Source organism: Salmo salar, chromosome 09, assembly GCF_965601325.2.
Source record: "Salmo salar chromosome 09, fSalSal1, whole genome shotgun sequence".
Classification (NCBI taxonomy): Eukaryota; Metazoa; Chordata; class Actinopteri; order Salmoniformes; family Salmonidae; genus Salmo; species Salmo salar.
The window spans coordinates 38,325,291-38,337,587 of record NC_138299.1 but is presented as its reverse complement, the minus strand read 5'-3'; the positions used below and the strand labels follow the sequence as shown (position 1 = coordinate 38,337,587).

Below are 12,297 nucleotides of genomic sequence, written 5' to 3'. Positions count from 1 at the left end.
CACCTAAGGAAACACCTAAACACCTCCCTGAACACTGACAGGACCATCCCTTGAGAACCCTCTGTTGCCACGAAATAATAGGATCATGAGAAGCCAACCAGGGAAGACCCAAAACAACGGGAAACGCAGGAGAGTCAATCAGAAAGAGACTAATTCTCCCCTCATGACACCCCTGCGTTACCATAGCAATGGGAGCTGTGACCTCCTTAATCAGCCCCGACCCCAAAGGACGACTATCTAGGGCATGTACAGGGAAGGGAACATCAACGGGAACAATAGGAATCCCTAATCTGTGAGCCAAAGACCGATCAATAAAGTTCCCAGCTGCACCTGAATCTACTAGCGCCTTATGCTGGGAATGCGGGGAGAACCCCGGAAATCCTATAGATAACCACATGTGAGCAACAGGGGGTCTGGGTGAGTCGTGTGCCTACTCACCTGAGATGAACCACCGGTGTTCCGCCTACCACCTCGACTTCCTGGAGAACCTCCCCAGCACCGACCAGCAGTGTGTCCTCTGCAGCCACAGCTAGTGCATGGAATGGTTCCCCCTCCAGTCTCCCTCGTACCAGCCCCTCCCAACTCCATAGGTGTTGGGTCTAAGGGGCTGGGGGATGGAACCAACGAACCCCAAGCCGGGCGTCCGCGGGAGGCCAACAGATTATCCAGCCGGATTGATAAGTCCACCAGCTGGTCCAGGTGGATGGTGGTGTCCCTACAGGTTAGCTCCCGACGAATGTCCTCTCGCAAACCACACCTGTAGTGGTCGATCAGGGCCCACTCATTCCATCCCGCACCCGCCGCCAGAGTTCTAAAGTCCAGCGCAAACTCCTGAGCGCTCCTCTTCCCCTGTCTTAAATGCAACAATCGCTCCCCCGCCGCTCTCCCTTCCGGTGGATGATCAAATACTGCCCGAAAGCGGCGGGAGAAGTCCTCGTAGTTATCCAGAGTAGGGCCTTCCCCTTCCCAGATGGCGTTGGCCCACTCCAGGGCTTTACCAGTCAGACAGGAGATGAGAGCGCTCACTCTCTCACGTCCCGAAGGTGCCGGCTGGACAGCCGCCAGGTAGAGCTCCAGCTGGAGTAGGAACCCCTGGCACCCGGCAGCTGTTCCGTCATACGCTCCCGGGAGTGAGAGCCGAATCCCACTGGATACTGACGACGGATGGTTGAGCACGTGTGTATGATGTGGATCTGGTGGCGATGGAATGGCTGGGTTGAAGGGAAATCCTCTTCTCTCAATACTGTCCATAGTCTGCAGCACGCGATCCATGGCTGTCCCAAGACTCTGTAACATGATCGCGTGCTGCTGGATGCGCTCCTTTACTGGAATAGAAGTACTGGCTGCTCCTGCTGACTCCATTATAGTGGTCCGTGACTCTGTAATGCTTTTCGTAGGAGAAGTATCGGAGTCAGGCGCAGGACACAGGAATGAGTGCAAACAAAACGTTTTACTCAAAAAACAATAATCCAACTTCTCCCACAGTAATAAAACATGGCTAGGAGAAAACACCTCCAACAACTACAAAACAGGAAACAATCACAGATAAGACAAACATGAAAGCCAGAGGGTTAAATAATGAACATAATCAGGGACTATGAAACAGGTGTGTATAATTAAGACAAAACCAAACGAACAGGGAAACATAGATCGGTGGTAACTAGTAAGCCGGTGACGTCGATTGCCGAACGCCGCCCGAACAAGGAGAGGGGCCGACTTCGGCGGAAGTCGTGACAGCAATGGAAAATGTCATTTACATTTGTTCAATGTCCCTAATTTTGTAATCGATTTGGACACCCTTGATGTACTAATCAATAAATGTATCTGACCCCAGATTGTATATCCTGGAGACCATGGGGAAGCACAGCTCCAGCACTGAGCTGCTGCAGGAGATCAGGCAGATGATGACCCAGCTGAAGAGTTACCTCATCCAGAGCACTGAGCTGCAGAACCTACTGGAGCCCAACATCTACACAGAGGACAAACTAGGTGAGATACAGTCTAATTAGAGGCTAGATACAGTAACATAGTCTAGCAGTTGTAATCTTAGAGTTACTGCAGTTAGTAGAGCATAGCGTTGCAATTGAAGGATTCTGGGTTCGATTCCCTGGGCCTGCTTAATTCTCCTTGATATACTCAACATGCATCTGTCAATACACAACGTTAGACACACCATTTTCAAGACTCTTTACACACTCAAAATACTGAGTTCCTCTTGCTCCTTATTTTGAGACACCCCCCGCCCCCCCAAAAAATACATTTTATTTGTCTGATACAGTTTGTAATAATAGTAATAATACATTCCATTAGCAGACACGTTTATCCAAAGCGACTTACAGTCATGTGTACGTACACATTAACACTGTCTTTCACATGAATGCTTCAGTTCTCACTAATCTTCAAATTAACATGCGTAACATATTCAGTGTCCAACATCACATTTGGCAAACAGGATGTTCCCCTTATTTACTGTCAAACAGGAGACAGTTGTATATCACAGTCTTCACTGTGTGCATTGGAAATGAGACTTTCTAGTGACACCTGTGAAATTACAACAGGGACAGACAACATGGTTGTTTATGAGGGTTGTCACTGTTAACATTTGATGGTATAATTGTGTTTAATATCAAACTTATTTGGCCTCCACCGTGAATGCTGGATGTCAGGTTTTCTTACATATAAATGCAGTATATATGCAAGTGATGATAAAATTCTTACTGAATTAATAAGCCGACATACACTACATGACCAGAAGTATGTGGACACCTGCTCGTCGAACATCTCATTCCAAAATCATGGGCATTAATATGGAGTTGGTCCCCCCTTTGCTGCTATAACAGCCTCCACTCTTCTGGGAAGGCTTTTCACTAGATGTTGGAACACTAGATGTTGGACTTGCTTCCATTCAGCCACAAGAGCATTAGTGAGGTCGGGCACATTGATGTTGGGCGATCAGGCCTGGCTCGCCGTCGGCATTCCAATTCATCCCAAAGGTGAGGTAAGGGCTCTGTGCAGGCCAGTCAAGTTCTTCCATATCAATCCAGATCGACCAATTTCTGTACGGACCTCGCTTTGTGCACGAGGGCGTTGTCATGCTGAAACAGGAAAGGGCCTTCCTCAAACTGTTGCCACAAAGTTGGAAGCACAGAATCGTCTAGAATGTCATTGTATGCTCTAGCGTTAAGATTTCCCTTCACTGGAACTAAGGGGCCTAGCCCGAACCATCAAAAACAGCTCCAGACCATCCTCCTGCACCAAACTTTACAGTTGGCACTATGCATTCAGGCAGGTAGCGTTCTCCTTGCGCTCCTGCCAAACCCAGATTAGTCCGTCGGACTGCCAGATGGTGAAACGTGATTCATCACTGCAGAGAACACGTTTCCAGTGCTCCAGAATTCAATGGCAGCGAGCTTTACACAACTCCAGCCGACACTTGGCATTGTGCATGGTGATCTTAGGCTTGTGTGCGGCTGCTTAGCCATGGAAACCCATTTCATGATGATCCCGACGAAAAGTTATTGTGCTGACGTTGCTTCCAGTTGTAGTTTGGAACTCAGTAATGAGTGTTGCAACTGAAGATTTTTACGCGTTTCAGCACTTAACGGTCCCGTTCTGTTAGCTTGTGTGGCCTACCACTTCACGCTGAGCTGTTGTTGCTCCTAGACATTGCCACTTCACAATAACAGCACTAACAGTTGACCGGGGCAGCTCTAACAGGCCAGACATTTGCATGGCTGTGTACACCTGTCAGCAACGGGTGTGGCTGAAATAGCCAAATCCACTAATTTGAAGGGATGTCCACATACTTTTGTATATATATTGTAGACGGATGTGGTGGATTGAGACACACCCCATGCAAAAAACTCTCTAGATTAAAGATAAACTCCAACCAAAAACGATATTTCGATATTTGTTTCATTAGTTCATTCTTGACAGAGTCCCAAATGTTTTGCTTGTCAGCAATCAAGTTTTCAAGATATGTAACTTTGAAAATAAAGAAATCATCCCCGTATGATGCATTTTGCATCAGTTGATGGGGATTTTTTTTATTACGTTACTTAGATGGACACACGGGTGCGTCAATAGACTCTGGATTAATATAAACTGGGTGGTTTGAGCCCTGAATGCTGATTGGCTGACAGCCGTGGTATATCAGACCATATGACAAAACATTTATTTTTACTGCTCTAATTACATTGGTAACCAGTTTATAACAGCAATAAGGCACTTCGGGGGTTTTTGGTATATGGCCAATATTCCACGGCTAAGTGCTGTGTCCAGGTGCCACGTCATGCCTAAGAACATCCCTTAGCCGTGGTATATTGGCCATATACCACACCCCCTCTGGCCTTACTGCTTAAATATAATAACTTATTTTTCCTCCAGCGTGAATGCTGAATGTCAGGTTTTCTTACACAGTGTACGTATAAATACTGTATATATTCAAGTGGGGATAATATTCAGACTAAATGAATAAACATTTGGTTATCTTTTGTCCATAAAGAACTATAACTGCAGGCAGAAATATATTAGTCAGAGCGCGTAGAGTAGACAGGGAATCTAACATAAAGTCGAATCATTACGTAGCTGCCTGCAACAAGCTCTCTTCTCAACTAGAAATGGTGCCCACTGATTTCTAACCAGTGGGTTTTGCCATGTTCCTCTCCAGAGGTGATTATTGAGGCTGCCATGTGTAAGGCTATGCTGAAGCCTCTGAGGGAGGCTGTGTATTCAGGCCTGAAAGACATCCACGCCAGGGACGGCTGTCTGAAGAGACTGAGGGTGAACCAGAGTGTCGTCCTGGGTACCACCACCACAGAACTGGGGATCACCACCAGCGTCCCAGAGACCCCTGTCATGGAGAAGGTAGACAGTAATGGGCTGCATCTGAAATGGTACCTTAATGGTTCCTATGTAGTGCTTTACTGTTGACCGGGGCACTCACCTTTACATGGCCCCTGACCCTGCATTCTGTTTTGGTCTTGTACAGTGTGGGTTTTGTCTGCTGCTGTATGACATGAATTTCCCATCAGGAATTAACAAAGTACATCTTTCCATCCATCTATCCATCCGTCCGTCCGTCCATCTTAGATCCAGCTGAAGTTGACGACCCTCCACCAGGAATACTCCCCTCAGAAGAAGATTGATCTGCTCCTTAAGACCTGCAAGATCATCTATGAATCCATGTCTATAGGCTGTCCAGGTGAGGAGGCGTCTTTGTTGCTGGGCAGATTTTGGTGGTTGAATTATAACGAACTTTGTTATGTTGTTTGTTAGCATAAGAGTAGTCTCACGATGCCATCCTCCCAAGTCTCTTTTTAATTAGGACTCCACTATCTCCAAACGAAAGCCAGGAAGCATGAAAATCAGGGCTAGTTTACGAGCGCAGATTGACTTTGATAATGATTATTACTGCTGGACGACACCAGTGTCTACAAATACCTGAATGAGAGGGGAGATTGAAGTTGATGTTGATTGATCATTACTGCCACACAAATACCTGACTGTCAGGTGAACTGACTAAGATGGTGGTTGACGTTTCCAGCAGGGAGAGCCCATGGTGCAGATGACTTCCTCCCGGTGCTGATGTACGTCCTGGCCAGGAGCAACATGGCCTTCCTGCTACTGGATGTAGAGTATATGATGGAGCTGATGGACCCTGCACTGCAGCTAGGAGAGGGTAGGGACAATCTAAATTTGATAAACGCACGCACACACACACACGCGCGTAAACACACACACATACAAACACACACATAACAGCACTGACGCACACATAGTACCAATGTTAGATGCAGTGTATGTGCCTCATAATGATGACTATCTTGTGTGTGTCACCAGGCTCCTACTACCTGACGACTACGTATGGAGTGTTGGAGCACATAAAGAACTATGAGAAGCAGGTGGTGACACAGAAGCTCAGTCTGGAGATCCAGAACTCTATCCACCGCTGGGAGAAGAGACGGACCCTGAACAAAGCCAGCGTGTCACGTTCATCTGTTCAGGTCAGTACCACTAGGGTAGCACACACAGAGGGTAGGGTTAGGGATAAGGGTTAGGGATAAGGGTTGGGGTTAAGGCCAGAGTTAGGATTAGGGTTAGGGATAAGGGTTAGGGATAAGGATTAAGGATAAGGGATAAGGATTAAGGATAAGGATTAAGGGTGAAGGATTAAGGGTTAGGGATAAAGGTCAGGGATAAGGGTTAAGGATAAGGATTAAGGATGAAGGATTAAGGGTTAGGGATAAAGGTTAGGGATAAGGGTTAGGGATAAGGGTTAGGGATAAGGGTTAAGGATAAGGGTTAAGGATAAGGATTAAGGATGAAGGATTAAAGCTAGGTTAGGGATATAGCTAGAGCTAGGGTTAGGGTTAATGCTAGGGTTAAGGGTTAGGGTTAGGGATATAGCTAGGGTTAGGGATAGGGATATAGCTAGAGCTAGGGTTAAGGTTAGGGTTAGGAGTTAGGGTTTGAAAGGAGAGGGTTAGGGTTAGAGTTAGGGTTGGAAAGGAGAGGGTTAGGGATAGGGTTAGGGATAGGGTTGGAAAGGAGAGGGTTAGGGTTAGGGGTTAGGGTTAGGGTTTGAGTTAAGGTTAGGGTTGGAAAGGAGAGGGTTAGGGTTTGAGTTAGGGTTAGGGTTTGAGTTAGGGTTAGGGATTGGGATTGGGTTTGAGTTAGGGTTAGGGATTGGGTTTGAGTTAGGGATAGGGTTTGAGTTAGGGTTAGGGATAGGGTTGAGTTAGGGTTAGGGATAGGGATAGGGATAGGGTTTGAGTTAGGGTTAGGGTTGGAAAGGAGACCCTCCTGAACTAGGCCTGGTAGTCCAGTCAGGCTGGGTTAGGGTTAGGGTTAGGGATAGGGTTTGAGTTAGGGTTAGGGTTAGGGATAGGGTTTGAGTTAGGGTTAGGGTTGGAAAGGAGACCCTCCTGAACTAGGCCTGGTAGTCCAGTCAGGCTGGGTTAGGGTTAGGGTTAGGGATAGGGTTTGAGTTAGGGTTAGGGTTAGGGATAGGGTTTGAGTTAGGGTTAGGGTTGGAAAGGAGACCCTCCTAAACTAGGTCCGGTAGTCCAGTCGGACTCAGAGTAATGGAATAGAAAATGTCACTGCAGTATTTTGATATTTGATCATTATGACTATATCAGTATTCTTTGAAATTGTATTGTCATTATGTTGACAATAACACAAATTGTCATATGATATTTCATGTCCTCTTTTTGCGCTGTCCCGTTGCAGGGCTTCATCAACGTGTCGTTCCTGGAGGCGGGGTGCAACACTAAGACCATGAGGGTCTGCCCCAACACCACAGCCCAGGACCTGTGTGCCCAGTGTGCTGACAAGTTTGAGGTGGCAGAGCCAGAGTCCTACAGGTACAATCTCCTGCCGTTGTGCCCTTGAATAAGGCACTTAACCACTCCAAAACGGCTCTCTCCATCCAGGGGCGTTGCTCCGTGGCTGACCCTGTGCATGTCAATATGTTTATGCTGACCCTGTCTCACAAAATGAAAAGAAAGTATTTATGGCATTCTATTCTGTTCTATTCCATTCTGTTCTATTATGTTCACTTCTGTTCTATTATATTATATTCTGTTCTGTTCCATTCTATTCTGTTGTATTCTCTTGTATTGTGTTCTGTTCTATTCTATTCCATTCTATTATGTTATATTCTATTATGTTCTGTTCTATTCTGTTGATTACTGTTCTATTCTGTTCTCTTCTATTCTGTTATATTGCTCTATTCTGTTCTTTTCTATTCTGTTCTATTCTATTCTGTTCTATCATATTATGTTCTGTTCTGTTCTGTTCTGTTCTGTTCTCTTCTGTTCTATTCTATTATGTTGTATTCTGTTCTGTTCTGTTCTGTTCTCTTCTCTTCTGTTCTTTTCTATTATGTTATATTCTGTTATGTTTTGTTCTGTTCTATTCTGTTCTGTTCTGTTCAATTCTATTCTATTCTGTTCTATTCTTTTCTATTCCATTTTACAGCCTGAGTGTGCTGGTGGAGGGCCACCACCAACTCCTGGCCCCTGAGGAGTTCCCCCTCACCATCAAGTCCAGTCTCCACCACAGTCAGCCCCTCAAGGAGTACTACATTGTTTACCGGCCTGGAAGGACAGAGTCAGAAGGACAGGAGTCAGAAGGACAGGAGTCAGAAGGACAGGAGTCAGAAGGACAGGAGTCAGAAGTCGCCAGGAGTCAGAATCCCAGGAGTCAGAATCCCAGGAGGCAGAATCCCAGGAGGCAGAATCCCAGGAGGCAGAATCCCAGGAGGCAGAAGGACAGGAGGCAGAAGGACAGGAGGTGGAGAGCGAGCAGCCAGCTCCCGCAGCCGAGCCAGAGCCTGAGGAGGAGGAGAGTCTGATCGAGATATGATGAGATCAGTGTGCGGGAGCGTGTGTGTGTGCGTGCGTACATGCATGTGTGGGACAAAGGATCAAGGAGCTGCTCAAGTGAATACAATGGCTTCCGCCTCAATCATTATAGCCATTTTAAATTAGATATTGGTTTTTGCCTTATACACAACCATATAGACAATGTTTAGGTCTGCCCTTGACAATGTGGATACATTCTGAAAGACGAGAACCACCATTATCACCTCACCTTGATCTTCAGGTCTGAATATCAAATCACACAACAGGAGACTCAAGTTTACTTTAGCTTCCATACAGATGTGCTCTATGTTTATTTGATCCGTTTCTCACAGCAGGACAATAATCCTGCAGCAACAGGAAATGTGAATTATTATGTGTATTATAATCAATGGATATTTTTGTAGGGGTTGACACATTTTTCGTTAGGGAAAATCAAGTCTAAAATGTTTAGTGGAAATTACAAACTTTAGAAGCCTTTGAAAAATCGAATACACTACAACTTTGCATTTCCTGCTGTGCAGGAACAACAGAGTGATCAAATTAAGACAGTACATCTGTATGGCTTCTATTGTAAGTCATATTGCTCAGTGAAGAAGATCCACCACCGTCAACTCATGTAGAACTGGTTCATACTTCAGACTTTGAATATCATACAGGGGATCCACTCAAGTTCACTTCAGCTTTTATATTACTTCTATGATAACTAGCGCTGTGAGTCCTTCTTCCTCTTTCTGCAAGGTTGACCAAAGCTACAGAGATAAAGAGGATATCGTCCTCCTCTAGTTTGAAAGGGCACAATAGGCTGTAGAATTAAACTGTAATGGATCTGGATAAGGAGTCTCTGCTTGCATCCCAAATGGCACATTATTCCCTATGTAGTGCACTACTTTCGACCATGGCCCATAGTCTGGTCAAAAGTAATGCACTATGTAGGGAATAGGGTGTTATTTGGGACACAGTCCATGTATCCTGTCCGGACGGTGTTCGTTTTCATATTTAACAGATTATTTGCTTCTGCCACAGTTCAGATTGACAATCAGCTGTTCATTGGTTTTGCTAATTGAATTTAGCATGACAATATCCTTGCCAATAATTATGTCACTGGGTTTATATGCTCAAGAAAGACTCTGCGACTCTCTGTACTGTACATCCATATTTGCTGTGCTGGTTTGTATACTCTTGTAGCTGTGCTGTGGCCACATTACATTGGTGTCCTGGAAGAACCATTGAAGTCTCATTCTGGAGGGGATCTGCTACAATGCCATTCATTTTAAGTTAAAATCCAAGTCTACCAGGCACTGATTGTGTACAGCAATATTATACTGTAATTACATTATATAGCATTATGGCTTTGATCGGTTTTTTTTCACATTGATGAGTTGGCTGTTTTGTTTTTATAAGGTGAAAGTTGAAATGGTTTATGTGGATGTATCAAGAGATGAAACCCAGTAAAACATAGTTTTTTTTATCATTTCATGAATTCCAATATTTCCCATTTTAAATATTTGGGAGTAAATATATTTCCTTTCTTTGTTAAAACCATTGCCAGAACTTTAACAGAACTCTAAAATCAATTCAATCTGCCTCAGTAGATGGAATAATATCCCAGTTGCTTTAACAGGCAGAATATCTATTGTCAAAATGAATATATTGCTATGGCTGAATTTCTATAGTTCTATGCTTTCCATGTCTCCCCGTTCTGGATATTGGGATACAGTTCATAGTGAGGTTACGAAATGTATAGTATATGGCAAGGTATGGCAAAATTAGCAAACTTGCAAAGAGGGAAAGACGTAGGAGGACCCAAGTTTAAATTGTATTTCCAGGCACTAGCATTTCGCCCCATCCTGTTTGTTTAGAAATGATTCTTCTGCCCCCTGGCTGAGTACAGAAATACATATTGCCCTGGAAGACGAATTCTTCACTGATATATCCCTTAAACCAGGGATCATCAACTAGATTAAGCTGCGGACAGATCTTTTTCTTTTTCTTGAGCGATGGTCAGGGCAGAACATAATTAAAAATCATTTGTACACTGCAAATTGACCGCAAGAAGCCCAAACATATCTAATATTTGACTAAAACATAATCATTTCAAACCTTACTTACATTTGCATTAGTGCTGCGCTATTAACCAAAATGTCTGTTATTTTTCGGCTTTTGAACAACTAATTGACTGACATCGGTTCAATTATTTGAATTTGTTAGTTTTTTTCTTCTGTGAGCTCAATGCACAGTTTCTCTAGAGATAAATCAGATCCAGCCTGAACTCTGCGGTGTAGTAGGGAGTTGAAGTTTCCAACAGGCCAGTATTGTCACATCTTCTCCTGCTCTTCCCGTCTGGCATACGACGTCGCCGACCAACGGTCCTGGGATTCATCATTACGCGCACCTGTTAATCATTATGATTCACACCTGGACTTCATTACCTTCATAATTTCCTCCCCTTTATATGTCACTCTCTTATGTTCACTCACCAGTTGGTATTATTCTTGTGTACCGGTGTGTAGCCACATGGAATTGTCTCATTCATGGTTTTGTTGTTTTATTAAACGTTTCACCTGCACCTGCTTCCCGACTCACAGCTCCATTATTACACGTATTCTACATAGTTTAGCGAATAAAACGTGGTAATTAACTACAATGACCATAATCCATTGCTGATCTACCTGTTCGGTCTGTCTTTCTTTTAGGCTGCTATGGAAGAGATAATGCGCGATCATGAGGCGATATAGAGAGCAGATGTTGCTTAGCTAGGTATCTCTATCTAAAAATACATGATCTAAGGGATTTATAGTTGGTATGCAGCAATCATAAAAGTATGCCTTATTTACTTGGAAGAACTACAAAATTGTGTTTTTGTCAGACAGCAGAGATGAGATTATGACTTGGAATTAAATAATAAAGTCATTAAATAAAACAAATGCATTCCACAACAACTACTGGTCCGACTGGTACTAGATGGGTATACCTACTGAGTGTATAGTAAGACAGAGAGGCGCTATTTCGCTCTCTTGGATTCTTTCTCTGGTGAGATAGTTTCAGCCACTTGCTAATTGTAAGACGGTGCCTACAGACATGGAAGCTATGCTTGTATTTCTTACATTATTAGCCCTGTTGTTGTGTTATTACATACAGCTGGAAATAACTTTTGGGTATCAGAGTGGAGGTAACTCACCAGCATTACGACCAGCAATACAACTTTCCTGAATTGGATTCTTTGTTCGTACATCCCAGGACAATTTAACTTATCCCAGAGACTGCTCCAAGTCACCGCCGGCAGAGAAGAGGTATTCGGAGTGGACTTCTAATCTGACTCAGGAGGTATGCACACCATCCACCACTTCAGAGTAATGTTCAGTCTCTGGACAATAAAGTAGATGAGCTCAGGGCAAGGATGTCCTTCCAGAGAGACATCAGGGACTGTACCATACTCTGTTTCACGGAATAATGGTTCTCTCCGGATATACTGTCGCTGTCCATACAGCCAGCTGGGTTCTCAGTACATCATACAGACAGGAATAAAGAACTCTTGGGGAAGAAAGGTGGTGGTGTATGTTTCATGATTAACTACTCTTGGTGTGATTGTGATAACATACAGAAACCCAAGTCCTTTTGTTCACCTGACCTAGAATACCGTATTATCTCCCAAGATAATTCTCTTCAGTTATTGTCACAGCCCCATATATCCCCCCTCAAGCCGATACCACGACGGCCCTCAAGGAACTTCACTAGACTTTATACAAACTGGAAACCGAATATCCTGAGGCTGCATTTATTGTAGCTGGGGATTTTAACAAAGCAAATTTGAGGAAAAGGCTACCTAAATTCTATCAGCATATCGACTGTAGTACTCGCGCTGGAAAAACACTTAACCATTGTTATTCCAACTTCATGCATACAAGGCCCTCCCCACCCTCTTTTTGGC

General features: G+C 44.2%; 1 protein-coding gene across 1 annotated transcript in view; it reads left to right on the top strand.

Annotated features, from left to right (window-relative positions):
• rin3 (Ras and Rab interactor 3) overlaps positions 1 to 10,940 on the top strand; it is a 29,110-nt gene extending 18,170 nt beyond the window's left edge. Inside the window, exons 8-14 of the mRNA XM_014211312.3 lie at positions 1,835 to 1,989; positions 4,670 to 4,866; positions 5,092 to 5,203; positions 5,546 to 5,680; positions 5,842 to 6,005; positions 7,234 to 7,367; positions 7,984 to 10,940. Coding sequence (XP_014066787.2) covers positions 1,835 to 1,989; positions 4,670 to 4,866; positions 5,092 to 5,203; positions 5,546 to 5,680; positions 5,842 to 6,005; positions 7,234 to 7,367; positions 7,984 to 8,359 — 1,273 coding nt within the window. The 3' untranslated portion in view covers positions 8,360 to 10,940. The remainder of the gene's footprint in view (positions 1 to 1,834; positions 1,990 to 4,669; positions 4,867 to 5,091; positions 5,204 to 5,545; positions 5,681 to 5,841; positions 6,006 to 7,233; positions 7,368 to 7,983) is intronic.
• The last annotated feature ends 1,357 nt before the right edge of the window (positions 10,941 to 12,297 follow it).